Source organism: Corythoichthys intestinalis, chromosome 1 (genome assembly GCF_030265065.1).
Source record: "Corythoichthys intestinalis isolate RoL2023-P3 chromosome 1, ASM3026506v1, whole genome shotgun sequence".
Classification (NCBI taxonomy): Eukaryota; Metazoa; Chordata; class Actinopteri; order Syngnathiformes; family Syngnathidae; genus Corythoichthys; species Corythoichthys intestinalis.
In genome coordinates, this window is record NC_080395.1 from 68,441,980 (window position 1) to 68,460,251 (window position 18,272).

The following is an 18,272-nucleotide window of genomic DNA, read 5'->3' on the forward strand; positions in this document are numbered from 1 at the left end:
ATTTGAAGGGTGTCTTCTCCAAACTGCCATTTTCAGATCTCTCCACAGGTGTTCTATGGGATTCAGGTCTGGATTCATTGCTGGCTACTTTAGAAGTCTCCAGTGCTTTCTCTCAAACCCTTTTCTAGTGCTTTTTGAAGTTTGTTTTGGGTCATTGCCCTGCTGGAAGACCCATGACCTCTAAGGGAGACCCAGCTTTCTCACAATGGGCCCTAAATTATGCTGCAAAATTTGTTGGTAGTCTTCAGACTTCATAATGCAATGCACACGGTCAAGCAGTCCAGTGCCAGAGGCAGCAAAGCAACCCCAAAACATCAGGGAACTTCCTCCATGTTTGACTGTGGGGAATGTGTTGTTTTCTTTAAAGGCCTCATTTTGTTCCTGTAAACTCTATGTTGATGCCTTTTCCCAAAAAGCTCTAATTTTGTCTCATCTGACCAGGGAACATTCTTCCAAAAAGTTTTTGGCTTTCTCAGGTAAGTTTTTGCAAACTCCAGCCTGGCTTTTTTATGGCTTTGGGTCAGAAGTGGGGTCTTCCCAGGTATCCTACTATAGAGTCCGTTTCATTCAGACGCCAACGGATAGTACGGGTTGACAATCTTATACCCTTGGACTGCAGGACAGCTTGAGATTGCCCATGCTTCTGTAACAGGCAGTGGAGTTTAAAGGTGTGGCAAACGCTGTGCGAGCCCTAACTCTTCTCCCCAGGTTCTCCAAATTGAGACTAATGAACACCTGGACACATTGATTGGTGGAAGAGAAGTGTGGTCAGCGACAAATGTGGCATGAGCAGAAGATTCGAGAGGGCGTTGACACTGCATGAAGAAGGGAGAACTGGCAGTAGTCAGTAAAGGCACATTACATTGTTAGCAGGGGCGGGTTGGTAAAAATTTTATCATTTTATCTATTTTTTTACTAACTGTTTTTACTGTTTTCAAAAGCGATTTTAGAGTGAAGTCTCTGGCTGCCCACCAATAGTTCCAGAGGGGAATTGTTCCAGTGGGCTTAACACCAGACGGTCCCGTAGGCCTGCTGTTGTGGACGCAAGTTTTGTTTGCAGTGTTTTTTTTTTTTTTTTGGTTTGCAGTGCTTTCTTTGATTGCAGTGTCCATCGTTTGTTTTCTGTGCAAGAGCAGCGCCGTCCTCCCTGAGTAGCCCGAATCCCACGCCGTCCAGTCTAAGGTGGCTCACTTTTCAGCCTTTTTATCATCTTGTTTTCTAAATTAATTCAGTTGTATGGACTGAAAGCCTCGTCAAGCCTCCTCTTGTTGTGTCTCAGGGCCGGGACTAACCTCCGGGTCATTACACTTCCTCACAAATTTGCTTCTCAAGTCCTCAGTCAGTTCTTTGGTCTTCTTTCTTTTCTCCATGCTCAATGTGGTATCCACAAGGACACAGGACAGAGGTTGAGTCAACTTTTATCCATTTTAACTGTTTGCAAGTGTGATTTAGTTATTGCCACCCCCTTTAATGTGGCACACGTAAGTAACAGGTGCTGTTAATTACACAAATTACAGAAGCATCACAGGATTTTTCAAAGGGTGCCAAAAAAGTCCGATCCATTTTTGGAGTTTTGTGTAAAATGATAATGATTTTTTTTCTCATTCTCTTTTGTGTTTTTTCATTGCAAGCAAAATAAATTAAAGCATTTGTAATTGCAATCATTATTGGGGAGAAATTGAGCATTATCTGACAGATTTGCAGGGGCGTCAATTCTTTTGGTCAGCAGTGTATATACAGTAATTGACGTCATTATATAATTCAAATAAGATTAAAAAGTTACTTCAAAGTTGGTGGGAACAATTTGAGCCTCCTGAAAAGGTAGTACCATTTTGAGTGAACCACTCTGACTACTGCCACAGTCAAAAACTATGCATTTTTACTGTACCAATATTTGGTAATTAAAAGTCCTGCATCTCAACTTTAGTCAGGTTACAGTTCTCATTTTTTTGGTACTGTAAATCTACAATTTTGAATAAGTTCTAAGCATGGCTCAAAATGACCCGTTATGATGAGAAAAACAAATGAACTCCAGTTTCCCTTGCCCGGACGCGGGTTACCGGGGCCCACCTCTGGAGCCAGGCCTGGAGGTGGGGCTCGAAGGCAAGCGTCTGGTGGCCGGGCCTGTCCCCATGGGGCCTGGCCGGGCACAGCCCGAAAAGGCAACATGGGTTCCCCTTCCCATGGGCTCACCACCTGTGGGAGGGGCCAAAGGGGTCGGGTGTGCAGAGCGTTGGGCGGCAGCCAAAGGCGGGGGTCCAACCCCCAGCTGCAGAAGCTAACTCTTGGGATAGGGAATGTCACCTCTCTGGCAGGGAAGGAGCCTGAGCTGGTGGGTGAGGCAGAGAAATTCCGACTAGATATAGTCAGACTCTCCTCCACACACAGCTTGGGTTCTGGTACCAATCCTCTCGAGAGGGGTTGGACTCCGTTCCACTCTGGAGTTGCCCACGGTGAGAGGCGCCGAGCAGGTGTGGGCATACTTATTGCCCCCCGGCTTGGTGCCTGTACGTTGGGGTTTACCCCAGTGGATGAGAGGGTAGCTTCCCTCCGCCTTAGGGTGGGGGGACGGGTTCTAATTGTTGTTTGCGTTTATGCACCGAACAGCAGCTCAGAATACCCACCCTTTTTGGAGTCCTTGGAGGGTGTGCTAGAGAGCGCTCCCTCTGGGGACTCCCTCGTTCTACTGGGGGACTTCAACGCTCACGTGGGCAATGACAGTGAGACCTGGAGGGGCGTGATTGGGAGGAACGGCCCCCCTGATCAGAACCCGAGTGGTGTTCTCTTATTGGACTTCTGTGCTCGTCACGGTTTGTCCATAACGAACACCGTGTTCAAACATAGTGGTGTCCATATGTGCACTTGGTACCAGGACACCCTAGGTCGCAGTTTAATGATCGACTTTGTAATCGTGTCATCGGACTTGCGGCCACATGTTTTGGACACTCGGGTGAAGAGAGGGGCGGAGCTGTCAATTGAACACCACCTGGTGGTGTGTTTGCTCCGATGGCTGGGGAAGTTGCTGGCCAGACCTGGCAGGCCCAAACGTATTGTGAGGGTCTGCTGGGAACGTCTGGCGGAATCCCCTGTCAGAAAGAGTTTCAACACCCACCTCCGGCAGAACTTCTCCCTTGTCCCGGGGGAGGTGGGGGACATTGAGTCCGAGTGGGCCATGTTCCGCACCTCCATTGTTGAGGCGGTCGATCGGAGCTGTGGCCGTAAGGTGGTTGGTGCCTGTTGTGGCGGCAATCCCCGAACCCGCTGGTGGACACCAGCGGTAAGGGATGCCATCAAGCTGAAGAAGGAGGCCTATTGGGCCTTTATGGCCTGTGGGACTCCAGAAGCAGCTGACAGGTACCGGCTGGCCAAGCGGACTGCGGCTTCGGCGGTCGCCAAGGCAAAAACTCGGACATGGGAGGGGTTCGGCGAGGCCATGGAAAACGACTTCCGGACGGCTTCGAGGAAATTCTGGTCCACCATCCGGCGTCTGAGGAGAGGAAAGCAGTGCACCATTAACACTGTGTATAGTGAAGATGGTGTACTGCTGACCTCGACTCAGGACGTCGTGAGTCGGTGGGGAGAATACTTCGAAGCCCTCCTCAATTCCACCGACACGCCTTCCTTTGAGGAAGCAGAGTCTGGGGACTCTGAGTTGGGCTCTTCGATCTCTTGGGTTGAAGTCACTGAGGCGGTTGGTAAGCTCCTCGGTGGCAAGGCCCCGGGGGTAGATGAGATCCACCCAGAGTTCCTAAAGGCTCTGGATGTTGTAGGGCTGTCATGGCTGACACGACTCTACAACATCGCGTGGACATCGGGGACAGTGCCTCTGGATTGGCAGACCGGGGTGGTGGTCCCCCTTTTGAAAAAGGGGGACCGGAGGGTGTGTTCCAATTATAAAGGGGTCACACTTCTCAGCCTCCCCGGTAAAGTCTATTTAGAGGTGCTGGAGAGGAGGGTCCGTCGGGAAGTCGAATCTCGGATTCAGGAGGAGCAATGTGGTTTTCGTCCCGGCCGTGGAACAGTGGACCAGCTCTACACCCTCGGCAGGGTCCTCGAGGGTGCATGGGAGTTCGCCCAACCAGTCCACGTGTTTTGTGGATTTGGAGAAGGCGTTCGACCGTGTGCCTAGGGGAGTCCTGTGGAGGGTGCTCCGGGAGTACGGGGTACCGAGCCCCTTGGTAAGGGCTGTTCGGTCCCTGTACGACCGGTGTCAGAGTCTGGTCCGCATTGCCGGCAGTAAGTCGATTTCGTTCCCAGTGAAGATTGGACTCCGCCAAGGCTGCCCTTTGTCACCGATTCTGTTAATGATTTTTATGGACAGAATTTCTAGGCGCAGCCGAAGTGTTAAGGGTGTCCGGTTTGTTGGCCTCAGCATTGCCTGACAGAAGACCAAATGAGGATCACTCTGGAAGGGCCCAGTCTAGAGGAGTTTGACCCTTGCTCTTGCAGTAGATCGCTGGATGAATTCAGCCACGCGTGCTCAGTGACTTGACTGAAATGGGACAGTTTTTTGTGCTTAGATACTAGGCCTGAACGATATTGGAAAAAACTATTGTCGCGATTTTTTTTAGGTTTGCAATATATTGCGATATTATATTGCGATATTAAAAAAAAAAAGATCTTTTTTAAAGAAATTTTCACTAAATGACTTGAATAGCTGTTTGGAAATACTTTACATAACACACCGTGACCACAGTGTATTCATATAATACCGTTTAATTTGTTAATGATGAAGATTTCTGTATGAAGGTATCCAGAAGTCATGTCTGCACAAAATAGATCATTTATTGAATACAATATTTTACACTTCAACAGCAGCAAATACATTAAATGATAAATAAAAGAGCAGGTGCATTAGTCCCCTTAGTTTTTGACAAAATATAACAAATAAAAACTTCTGTAAAATAACAACAAAGTTGTCAACATATTTGAACAAAAATATTAAATATGACAAATAAAAGAGTTGTTCACAAACTATAACAATAAATGAAAACCTCAGTAAAACAACAAAGTTGTCAACATATTTGAACAAAAATATTAAATATGACAAAAGAGTTCACAAACTATAACAATACATAAAAACCTCAGTTAAACAACAAAGTTGTCAACATATTTGAACTTAAATATTAAATCTGACTAATAAAAGTGCAAGTGCATTAGTCCCCTGAGTTGTTTACACAAAATATAACAATATAAAACTGCAAAACGGCAACAAAGTTGTAAAAATATTTCAACAAAAATATTAAGTATCAAAACTTTATGTGCAGCTGTACTATATATAGTTATTTGAAAAATACGGTTTACAATAAATTTAAATATAAAAGAAACAAACTCAATTGAACTTGTAAATAATTGAACTGAATAACTGCAAATAACTGTGATGAATAACAGAACCATTTTAACTCCCAAATTTCCTGCCTTCCTGATAGCTGTCACATTAAAAGAAGAAAAGACATTCCTTCAGCTGTGTTATGTATTTGTCTGCATATCGTCCACCTTCCTTGCTCAGCAATTCTCAACTGGGTCTCATAGGTTTTTGGCCAAGACTATTAGTTTATCCACTATAGCAGGCTTGAGACAATAACGTTGGCACGTAACAATGTTCCCACCTGTGCTAAAAAGCCTCTGATGGGGAGCTCGTAGCAGGAATGCATAGATACCTGCGTTTTAAATGGTCCCACATGTTTGACAGATTACTTCTTGTTGAGGCAATCATGGCGAGGCACTGTCGACAGGGCTGTTTTTTGTCCCTTATAGTCTTGTTCTTGCCAAAATACTTCCAAAACTCCTTTTGGATACAGTCTTCCTTGCTCCTCCAACGTGTTGATTGCTTGCTTTCACTTTGAGAACGGGCCCTCCTCCCTCCGCTCTGCTGTTCGGCCCCTCCTCCCTCCACTCCGCTGTTGCAGGGGGAGGGGGAGGAGCCGATGACTTGCTGGAGAGAAAGAGAAGCTGTGCGCTTTTTTTTCCCTCTCCTTCCTCAAAACAAACGTTTGTGGATTAAAAAAAATGAAATTAAAAAACTATCGCACGTCCTTGCGATGGAACTATTGCACATGCGCACATCGCGATGGCGATGTTTAAACGATATATCGTTCAGGCCTATTAGATACCAATATACAGGTAGTGCGTGTATGTGCACATTATTTGCTGTTTATAATAAAAGTGCACTATTAGCTATCAATAAATTTTTTAAAAAAATTTCTGTGCTTCTACATTTTTTAATTTGCGAGCACCTGATCTCCTGATGAAAAAGCTTAGCGTACAGGCCTGCATTTTGACCTATCTAAAGCATGAAACATTTCAAATTACCGGAAAATGACTGTTGTGCTTTGTCAATTGATAATTATCAATAGTCATGTGTGAGTAACATAGGAGAACAATATCTAGGGAAGTGGATGATCCAGTGGTCAAACATAGACAAAAGAACGTGACAAACACATATTTAGTACTTTTTTGCTTGTTTGTGGCAAGTTGTTCACAGCACTAAGCTCTGTATTTTTTCCCACCCTCCCTGCAGCTCTTCGCCATGTTGTTTGCATTGTGTTTATTTCGAGGCATCCAGTAGCGCCACCAGTTGAAGCATTCACCAAACACTGCGAGGGCACAGGCCGAAGAAGGAAGACAACTGTAAAATACAACGTGTTTTTGGACAGTGATTTTCTGTGTGTCTCAGTCATTTTGAAGTCGATATTCAGTAAAGGCTCAGCTGTGAGTAACGAAAGTATTATGTGACTGCACTTTTTACTGTAAAGCAGTGGTTCTTAACCCATGGTTTCAATGAGTACGTTTAAGGGGTTCGGCGAAGGTTAAGACACGCAGGGCTCTATTTTCGTACACTGACTAAATCTAGACAAAGCGTTGTTTCAGGGCGTAGTCACACCTGCCCTGTTTGGTCCGGACTAGTGTTGTTAATCTTACTTTTAAAAAAGTAATTAGTTACAGTTACAAATTACTTCTCCCAAAAAGTAATTGAGTTAGTAACTCAGTTACCTCAACGTAAGAGTAATTAGTTATCCGGCAAATTAACCGATGTTACTTTTTATGTTCTACACGTAATTACATGATCCATTCTATAACGTCTTTCACATCAAATATGTTTATATTAACTGATTGAACTTTGTCTTTTTTATTTAAAAAAAATAAACATAGGTCATAACCTATAAAAGAGTGTAATGGTATACAAACTTTCAAATCCTGTGATAAAATAGCCTTTTTGTTTTTCCTGTAGTACTGAATGTGCACCAAACTGTGACCCCCCATACCAAGGTATGTACTGAACCGTGAATTTGTATGTACCGTCACACCCCTAATATGTATAGATATATTTTTCAATATGCAGGTAAGGCTCTGAATCTTCTACCTTTACTCTAGTTGTTTTGATTTTTTAAGAAATCACACAAGGTTTATTGTTACATCATTCAAGCAAAGTTTAGGGCAAGCTATTATTTTTGGCAACAAAAAATATACATATATATTATATTGTAGCATCTACCAGGACAATGGCCACTTGGTGATGATAATGCATAGTCAACAAGAAAACAGTACATTATTTTTTAAATAATTGTACCCACCTGAACGCCACAAACTGTAAGTAAAAAAAAAAAAAAAAAAAAGTTGCCCGAGAGTTTAGGATGACGCTTGCCACGCTAACTGCTAATGCTAACAGGAACGCGAATACTATGCTAACACCCCGAGCCACCTAGCATCTCGTTTGTAACGGCGTCACAACCACCTACCTGACTCCCGCTCTGCTCTTTCCGTGTGTCTCTTGTCTCTCCATCTGGCGTGCGATTCAACGAAACTGTAGTTACGCACGCCTTTACATCCTCAGTAATGGTAATGATGTTGCAAAGATGGGAAAAGTAATTAATTAGATGATTCACTAGTGACAAAAATAACGCTGTTATATTCTAATGGCGTAATTAACAACACTGGTCCGGACGAAACCAAAAAAGTTTGTGGTGCCCACCTTTTGGGCTTGTGTGAATACAAACCAGCGAACTCAGGTGCGGACCAAACAGCTGCTCCGAGACCTCGCCGCAAAGGTCTCGGTTTGCTTCCAAGCGGTATAGGTGTGAAAGCGACTGCACCATGGTTTGGACTATAGCTCAAATCACATACCTTTCTGCACGTAACAGGTTTCCGTAGCCAGGAAATGTTGTCTGGTTCGCATCACAGTCTGTGGTTAGCTGTACTTCGGCTAATATGGGTCAGTTGCACTGGGTACACGGAAGCAGAACAGACCTACGGCCGGCGTGGACTCAAATTTTGACCTGTTTACAAACATGCTTTGAAAATGTAAAGAAATTTGAACAGGAATTTGCTTAGTTATAAGCCTGCTAGCATAGATATTTCAGTTTTGACTTTCAAAAAAAATTGTTTTAAATAATTCCAAAGTGTTGGGTGAATGCACATATGAAACTCGTGGGGTTTGGTACCCTAAACAAGGTTACGAACCACTGCTGTAAAGCAACTATTGACTATTACGCCTATGAGTTCTTGAAAGCAAAGTGAATTTCAAATGCAATTCAACCCACTGAAATGACAAAAAAGCAATCCATGTGCACGAAAGTTATCGGAATGGCTGCTAACGTGACGAATTGGATATTTGATACTGTCTTTCCCCTTTGAAAGTAGCACAATGAAGTGTCTGTCTATTTTAAACTCTTTGCTTGGGTTCAATATTTCACACATCCTCATGTCCAAAACATGCTTTGTAAAAAGTGGAGAAACTGATACATCAGATAATTCATTGTGTGAGCCATGGCAGGGCAAAGTGCAGAATTGATATTAGATTGACGAAGGACATCTGAATGCAATAGTTTGTGTCCAAAATTTCAGGTTTTAAATCATTCTTGCTAAGAATTTAAAACCAAACTGCCAAATATTCTGACATAAATCGTGATTGTAAATAACTGTGCAGTATAGATACCACTGAAGTCATAAAGTACTGTATTATCAAAAGCACTGTAAATATGAAAACCTTTGTGTTTTATGAGTGTTTAAACTGTAAATAAATGCAAAATTAAAGTGATCAATTGGAGAGATTTCTTTCATTACTGTCTCATCTGACTTCAAAAAGGAATAAGTGCAATAAATGAACAACTAAACGGATTTAAATCCATGAAGAATACTTTTACTATATACTACCATACTTTTTACTTTTACTTGAGTAGATTTGTGAAGAAACACTACTCTTACTCCGCTACAGCCATTACATTTTTCCTCTTTATTCTACGTATTAGATTTTTTAACCTCTCCTGTTCAGCTGCTTGACACAGAGAATGGGAATCTGAGTGTCCTATTGGTCTGAACAGTTTTAATGATTACTCCTATTGTGATTATTCACTGTGTTTCATTGTTTGAAGAAAGCAGCGAGCAGGAAGGGGTTGTGTGTGTGGGGGGGGGGGGGGGGCAGAAAGGAAAATAGAAGAGGAACACAGAAGAGAAGACCAAACAACAAGAAATACATTAAACGCCTACACTAGCTATGAATATACTGCAGTTATTCTATCGTTAGATAAATGTATTTCCAGTGGACACCATGTGAAGAAGGAGAAAGAAGAGAGATGTGAATTAGGTGGGGTGGAGCCTACACAAATCAGCAATGTGAGGTGTAGAGCCCATTATTATGTAAATCACTTGTAAGTGTGGATGTAATAACATCCTATTCTATTCTGCCTGATCGCTAATCCTGGCACCGATAGTTTCTCTACTTGAGTGTGTCTAATTGCACCCAGTAATGCGTGAATCCCTTCAGACATGTGATAGTCCTGCAGAAAAGTGGAAATGCTGCGCTGGGGCCGCCCCAGGGCCACGGCCCCTCCCGAGCCAATCAGTAGGGGTGAGCCAGCGCAGCCCATCCCGCAGCTCCGCCAAGGGGGCCACTGCAATCCCCCCGGGACCCAGGGGGGTTCCCCGGACCATTCGCACTCCCATTAACTGGCCTTCAGGGAATGAATGAGTGAGGGGACGCACCAAAGGCCCAACTCCCCCAATCGACACAGTACACCTCCACGGCCCGGGGCAGGACAGAATCCCCATCTAGAGAGGGTGACACCCTGCCGACCCATATAAATTGTGCTTCAAGTATTTAGGTAAGCAAGTGAACAATAATAAATTGGTTAAAACTCACTTCACCTAATTTTAATCAGTAAAAATTTCAACTTGAAGAAACAAGATAATATCTACCCAAATATATTAGGTGTGCGCTCAAGGTTGCGGTAACTGAAAGGAGAACCATTTCATTTCATGTTGTGGGACACTCCCAACTTGGATGGCATCGTACATTAGCAGGTAAGTTTGAACTTACTGTTTCTTTTAAAATTGACAATGTGAAAACATTAACAAGTCTGGTATGCTGGGTGTTAAATTAATAAGCCCCTATAATAAAAAGATTTGTATATTTTATTCCTGGCTTTCGGCAGCCATTCCTGATAGCTAGCTAACAATGTTCTTCAGACCATATTAACATGAGTTGCTGGTAATTTGCTGGGCTCAATTTGAACTATTAACCTTATTTATTAATTCACTTTTCAGTTACGGCTTACAGTTGTGTCAAATGTTTCGCACTTCGGAATAATTGAGTGGCACGTCCCCCCCAGTCCCCGACTGGAAGTACCCCGTCCACCATTTGCTGAGGTGTGCCGCCCGCAGCACACAGTCAGCAGCAGCTAACGTTACTGTTTACATTAAATGACGCTGGGCTGCTACTGAGGCGTGTAAACCCAGTAATAGCGGCAACCACTTGAGGCCACCACAACTCGGATTAGTCAATATGTATTAAGCATTCAGGTGTGTGGGAGGAGGGAAACGTGGAAAGCAGACTGCCCCCAAGGACTGGAGATGGTAACCCCTGCTCTAGGAAGTTTTTTCTGCTGCTAATAATGTATTTCATTTACATTTGTTTCTGAAATTTGAACACTAATATCATGAAACTGTTTTGCACTGTAGTTTATCATGCTACAACAGCACTCCTGTGGGGTTCAAACATCTATGGTACAGCATTTTTGCCTCATTTGTACAGTATCTCAAACTGAAAGATGCATTCGTGTTGTTCACTGTTCTTAAAACTGTTCTTAACTCATGTTGTTCGCATATACTGCTTATTTTGGACTGATGCCTTCGTGCTCTTTATTCAATAGTCAATACTATACTGTACTTTAACTAATACTATGACAAAAAATGTTTGCACACGATTTATACTGGGCAGACAATTTGTTAAATGTTACAAATACGCTACAATCATGAGTAAATAATAGTCCATTTTAATAAGTATTAAGTGATATAATCTGTTTTAAAAGGTTAATTAAACCTTACCTAAATTATATGAGTATACTGTATTATTGTTGACGCATTTAATACTCAATTTTAATAGGTATTAAGTGACATAATCTGTTTCAAAAGGTTAAATAAACCTTACCCAAATTATTTGAGTATATTATTGTTGACATATTTAGGTAATATTTACTGAGTAAAATTGGTTAAATTTTACATAATCAAACTGAGTGTAAATTGTTACCTCAATTTTTGGAAATCAATGATTTTTTTTGTGTGTGTGTGTTTCTGTGGCTTAATGTGGTTATGTTATGGGTAATTGTACAGTATCATTATAACAACAGTAAATATAGATAACTGCTGAGAAAACAAAAACATTGATTAAAAGAAAATGTTAGCAGTTACAATGTTACTCTTACTTGAGTGTTCTTTTCACCAAGTACTTTTTTACTTGTACTTGAGTACATTTTTTGGATGACTAATTATACTTTTACTTGAGCAAGATTATTTTAATGTAACGCTACTCTTATTTGAGTAAAATTTTTGGCTACTCTACCCACCTCTGATCATTAAAAGTTGAATAGTAAAGACAATTGATCTCGTCTGGGTAGGAGTGTTGTTTGGTCCTACCGCCGGTTGATTACATCACGCAGAACCTACGGAGTCTCGCAAGGGTCAGACAGTGTTACAGCATGTCACCTCCACTTTCTTGCCATTGCTTACTTTTTGCCAGAGACGATCACACAGGCTCTATCAGTTACACCAATGAGAGGTCTCAACAATAATCACATGACTCCATTATAACAATCAGACATAACAATATAGTCACATGACTACACACAAGCTAGCAGTCCTATGATCACGCCGGACTGTTTAATCATTTGGTGCCTTTCAAGCCATGAAAAATAAACTATTTCACATAAAGTGCTGCCAGAAACTACTTTTTATTTGGCACTGATAGACCACAGAAAACTAGAGATGTGATCGTTTTAATTTCATGGTAGGAAATATATTCTCCAATAGAGGCCACTGTTTAGATGGGTGAGGTTTTATTTCTGTAGATTTTTCTAGTTGCAATTCAAGGATATTAGTGTAGTTTTTTAGCATAATTTGGTCATGTAATAGGTTATAGTATGGTATAATAATAACGGTTCATATTGATTATGTTTTGCTGAGGAATAAATAAGCAATTGTTTAAAAAAAAAACATTGTAGGAAATTAGTAATCATTGAATATTATTTGACTGAATACTTTTTTACTTGTACTTGATTTTTTGGAAGACTACTTTTACTTGAGTAATATTTTGCCGTAACGCTACTCTTACTAGTCTAACATTTTTTATTACTCACCTGTGATGTTATGAATATACTGTATTTGAAGAGATATGCAATAACAGAAGAGTGATATTTTACTTGGTAGCATTGATCAAATATTTTTAAAGCACTTTTTTTTTAACCAGCAATTTGGGTGGGAAATCAATAGGTAGCAAAATTTGATATGTTCTTGATGATTCCTATTTCTGGGAATGTTTTGACGCTTGGTTACTGTAGTTGCAGTCCATGAAGCTTGTAAACCGATCGCATGCTGTGAAAACTAAAAGTGAAAACTTTGACAGTTCCATTTGTACTGCAGCTGTTTGATTCTCCCAATATTGCGTTGATGTAGTAGTGGATAACATAGTTGAAACATTTCCCAAATGTGGAAAATATCTTTTTGGAAGACTTGGATGGTTACACTCTTCTATGCTTCCATGGTTTTACACTTGACTGATGAAGGTAAGTTCTGAAATATAAATTGCAGAAAATGTTGTATGTTTTTTTTCCCCATGACCTATTTTTGGTGCTAGTTCACTAAATTTATCAATCACCCGTGCTAATGCTATTACACAGTGGTGTCCAAACTACGGCCCTGGGGCCAACTGTGGCCCACTGTCCAGTTTTTATTTGGCGCATAGGAAATTATCATTGAATATGCATAAAAAGCTTAAATTCAGCCTACATTCTGTTGCCCCTCTTTGATTGAACACTAGATGTTAAACAGTGCCTCCCCATTAGCTCAATGGTCAAAACCTGACAACATGTTGAAATCAATGTAGGAAAACTTTCGAACTTCAGTACTGTATTTTGTTTTACATAATTAAACTTGAATTAAAAAAATAGTCTGGGGTAATAAATTTGTTGTGATATTGTTTGTGATCTTCACGACTTTTTTTGCTATCACTGGACACAGGGGCGCTGGAAGTCACTCACAGCAGGGGGTGCAGAGGATCTTATTTTGTTTGTCCCACCCCAAAACAGCCGTTGTGGTCCAAATTTTTCTTTTTACAAGGCATGCACAATGGCAGTACACACGCATGCTGGATAGTTTACACACTACTACTAGGCTACTACAAAGACAGCGTTCTATTTCACCTACAGTGTGTGTTGGAGTTTTTGCATTGGAAATAAAAGAGCCCGTGAATTATAACGCAAATCCCCGCAGCTTGACGGTGCAATGACACACAAACACATTTGAAAACTCAAAGGCCAATAAGCCTCACTTGAACACCTGCACACAAATATCCAAAAGCGCTCTGCACGGCGACAGCTCAACAGCAACAACAAACAATAAAATGGCTACAATGCAAGCTATTTGAAGTTCTCCATGGTCTAAATCTGGAGCTAACTTTTCCTCGCTGGGCACTATTATGAAATATCATCATCATCTTCATTTTCAACCTCGAATTTCGCTGTTGTTGTAAAGAAAATATCGCTAATTTGTTTTTGCGCCATGTTAACGCCTCCGCTGTCTACAGTTAACTTTTCCGTTCCAATAGCGCCTTACTCAACGTGACCTGATGAGGTGTCAGGTGGTGACAATTTTACTAACAAAAATTTAAAAAATACTTTTTCAACATACTGTATGTATTTAATCCCCAAAGTTAAATATGCTATTGTTTCACTATGTTTTATTTATTGATTTATTTTTAAGAACAACAAAAAACAATCCGCCAAAACACTTTTTTCCCCCCAACACCTGGGGGTGCTGCAGCACCCTCAGCACCCCACTTCCCACTGATTGGACAATTTGTTGCTTGGTCCCCTTAATTAATTCACTTCCATTGACAGTTAAAAACATTAAAATAATTTCATCTAGGAAGACTGGCAATGTGGCAGCCAATAAGGTATTACTAAAAATTTAATAAATACATTTTGAAAACCCGTTCTTTTTTACCCAATTCTAATCCCGTTTAACACAAGATCTAACAGAAAATTCAATGCAAGCGGGAGGATTTAAAGTTTAAAGTAAGAGAATTTAAAGCACTTTGATTTTTCTGAAAGTGGACTTCAAAGAAAAAAGATGGACCACCCCTGCCATTATAGAACAAAAAGCTTGTCTTTTGAGTTGATTTGATAGATTTTGCACAGTAGAAGACTTCAATTTGGGTTCATTATTTGGATGTTTCTGTTGTTCTTAGATTTGCGTGAGTGTGATCTGAGTGATTCTCAACTGGTGAGTTATTGGCAACCGGAACTGGATTCGGGCCTAAGAGTGGGAGGGCAGCGACAGCTACTCAAAAAACTATTTAACCACGTACCTACACAGTACAATGTGTTTATCACTATGCGATACAAAATAATTATGTAAGGGATTTACTGAATATATACAGTGATCCTTCGTTTCTCGCGGTTATTGGGGACCAGAACCCGCTCCGATAAGTGAAGAACAACGAAGTAGAAAGAGATACATACTGTATGAGACATGTTTTTCACTTTTTTCCTCAATATACAATTAAAAAAAAAACTTATGTATATATACAACCCCTAGCAAAAAGTATGGAATCACCAGTCTGTCAGGGAAACGCGGGGGCAGGCAGGTTGTGTGGACCCAAATGCAAGGAAACAACAACGCAAGGCAGGTGGCAGAGAACTCAAAAAATGGTTTTAATTATAACTAACAAACGCACAAAGTACAAACAAAAGGACTGGGGATCAAAAGGCAAGGTTCTTACCAAAACTTACTTAAACGGAGGGACTGGTACACGAAGGCTTGGAGAGGTCTTGACTTTGACACAGACAGACATTGACGCTGACATTGACAATGACGCAACAAGGAGTGACAAGAAACTGGGTCATTATATACGCAGACAAGGGGTAACGAGACGAGGAACAGCTGGGTAACACAGGTGGATGCAGATTGCAGGATACACTGGGAAAACACACAGGTGAGAGCAATGGGTAATCACAGGGACAAGTCACACTAGGAGAAACCAACACAAAACCTAACACAGTCTCGGACGAGCACCCACTCAGACATTTTAATATGACATGTTAACATGTTTAATATGTATAAATAAAAAACATTGTGTTGGTCAATAAATGTTACTTTTAGAGAGCAGGGCCGGGCTGCGTCTCCTTGTACCAGGTGCCTGGGAGGTGCCCCCTGGTGTCATACCGCGCACCCCTCCTGGCCTGGGGGTGGGTTGGAGGGGGGTGCACTTCCGTCCCCTTGGTCTGTCTCCAGCCCCGTCTGCCTCTCTGGACCGTGGCGGCTGCCGCTGCCCTCCTGCCAGCGGGGTCGTCGACGGGGCCTCTTGGGGCCTGCGGGGCTTTGGGTGGGGCTTGCTGTCACTTGCCGGAGGATGTCCCCTGGTCTCCGGCGCTTGGCGTAGCGCCTGCTTGGGGTGCGGGGTGGGTGCTCGGGCGGCGGGGGGAGGGGTGCGAGGTTGCGGGTGCACAGTGGGTGGTCTGGGGCGGGGGTTGATCCCTGGCGCTTCTCCCGCCCTGCGGCCGATGGATGGAGCCTGCTTCTTAACTCACGCACTTCTCACTTCGGCACCGTAAATATCTTTCACCCTGGCACTTACATACTCATACATTTCTCCGGGGAGAGTTGAGGTTAGTGGTGCGTCCCCTCTTGCCATCCCTGAAGGCCGGTTGATGGGTGCGCGGGTGGCCTGGGGGACCACCCTGGATCCCGGGGGCCGGGAACGATGGCTCCTTTGCTGGGCTGCGGGAGGAGGGATGGGCTGCGCTGGAAACCCCCCGCCCCCCCCCCCCCCCCCCCCCCCACTTGGTCCAGCAGCCCTCCAAGGTGTGATAACTGCACTGTTTTTAACTGCTGACTAACGAGCAGACCTAATTTGAGGCAGGGGCCCAATTAAGGAAAGGAAATTGACTGGGTGTTTCTGTATTTTCTACTCAAAATGGAGTGATTCCATGTTTTCTTTAGAATGGAGTGATTCTGTATTTATTTCCCTGCACTTGCTCTATAAAAGTAACATTTACTGACCACCACCAAGTTTTTTGTTCATTTCTTTTAGTGTTTCCGAATCCCAAGGAGTTGCTATTTTGAAGTAATTCATTATTTTTCAAGCTCTGATTTTGTTCTACATAATAAAATTTCTGAGTGAGTGCTCATCCGAGACTGGTGATTCCATACTTTTTGGTAGTTGTACATTTTAACAAATGGCTTTTATGCACTTCGAATGTAATAATTAGGATAGGTTTTCAACATCTTACTGTCCCCCCGAATTATTTTTAAACAAGAAAAAAAGTAGACGCCCAATCCATTTTGAAAAGTAGAAAAATGCTTGTTTTTATCGAATTCTTCATTGAGTGAGTGCACCCAAATCCGCTCAAGCTGCTCACTTACACACAATGAGCTGCCACAGCAACTATTTAACAAGATAAACGATGTCGACGCATGCGGCACCTTGAAGTTTTGGCTTACAAGCGTCTCTGGCAAAATCAATCCTTAACCGTCTGTCAATCATCCAAACTCCAGTGCACTGCCTGACCAAGTAAAGCAGCAGGAGTGAGAGTGAAAAACTACGTGATCGGATCAGGACAGCTCTATTAAATACTTTTTTTTTTTTTTTAAATTGAAAAAAAAAATCCGTGATGGACTGAAGGCGCGAAGCTTGAAGCGCGAAGTAGCGAGGGATCACTGTATATCTATTGCATGTTGTTTTAATTTAAATTTACTGTGCTAGTTTTTCGTGGTTAATGGTGATCACACACACACACACACACACACACAAGTAGTTGCAGAGCTTATTTACATTAAAAAAATAATTTTAAAAAGTTTGTGTTCAATGTATTTATTCAGATTTAACAGCATTGGAAAGAGATACATACAGTATAAGAGTTTTTGCTTTTTTCCCCCCAAAGTATAATCTAAAAAAAAAAAAAAAAAAAAAAAACTAAATGTATATGCATATTTTAATGAGTTGTTTTTAAGCTCTGCAAATGTAATAATTATGATATAAACAAGATATTTATAAAAGAAAACAATGATTTGTACATATATACATGCGTATATCTTAAAAAAAAATTACTAAAAATACTGTATTTATTTATTCTATCTTTTTTAATTAAAAAAAATCCGCAACGGACTGAGGGCGGGAAGTTTGAAGCGCAATATAGCGAGGGATCACTGTATTTACTGTCCATTCATTTTTCATGTCCTTCAACATGCGTTGTTACGTTTTTAAAAAGTAATAGCATTTAAATATTTTCGTTAAGACTATTGTCAACAATGCATTAACACAGAATTACGAACTGGTGATTTGTAAATGTATGAACACTCGTGAACCACACAAGTGGAAAAGCGCTATATAAGTATAACACCATTTACCATCTGAGAGTTGCCTATATTATTGTTGATTCTACTGTTTTCTATGTCTTTGATAAAATAACTGAGCTCAACAAGTTTGAAAAAAAAAAGCCTTCAATTATCTATGTTGTTTTCTGTTTTCAGGTGGTTTTGTCAAAGTGCTCTGTCAACCAGGTCAGCCTATTACGCTGTGGTGCGTCCATTTCTATGACAACACCATCATCTCTCAACTGTCTGTGCAGTGGAGGAGTCCTCACAATGAGCTGCTTTGTAACTACATCAAACATAAGTCCTTCCAGAACTGCACGTTGGGCTACTCAATCAGCGACACCAGCAGCGGAATCACACTGACCATCCAGCAAGTCAAAATGGAGGATTTTGGGAGTCACGTGTGT

At 41.7% G+C, this 18,272-nt stretch overlaps 1 protein-coding gene across 2 annotated transcripts in view; it reads left to right on the plus strand.

Annotated features, from left to right (window-relative positions):
• LOC130916701 (tetraspanin-18-like) overlaps nucleotides 1-9,209 on the plus strand; it is a 78,218-nt gene extending 69,009 nt beyond the window's left edge. For both annotated transcript variants that reach the window (XM_057837613.1, XM_057837622.1), the window contains one exon: nucleotides 6,521-9,209. In XM_057837613.1, the coding sequence (XP_057693596.1) occupies nucleotides 6,521-6,568 (48 nt within the window). In that variant the 3' untranslated portion in view covers nucleotides 6,569-9,209. The remainder of the gene's footprint in view (nucleotides 1-6,520) is intronic.
• Nucleotides 9,210-18,272: the final 9,063 nt, after the last annotated feature.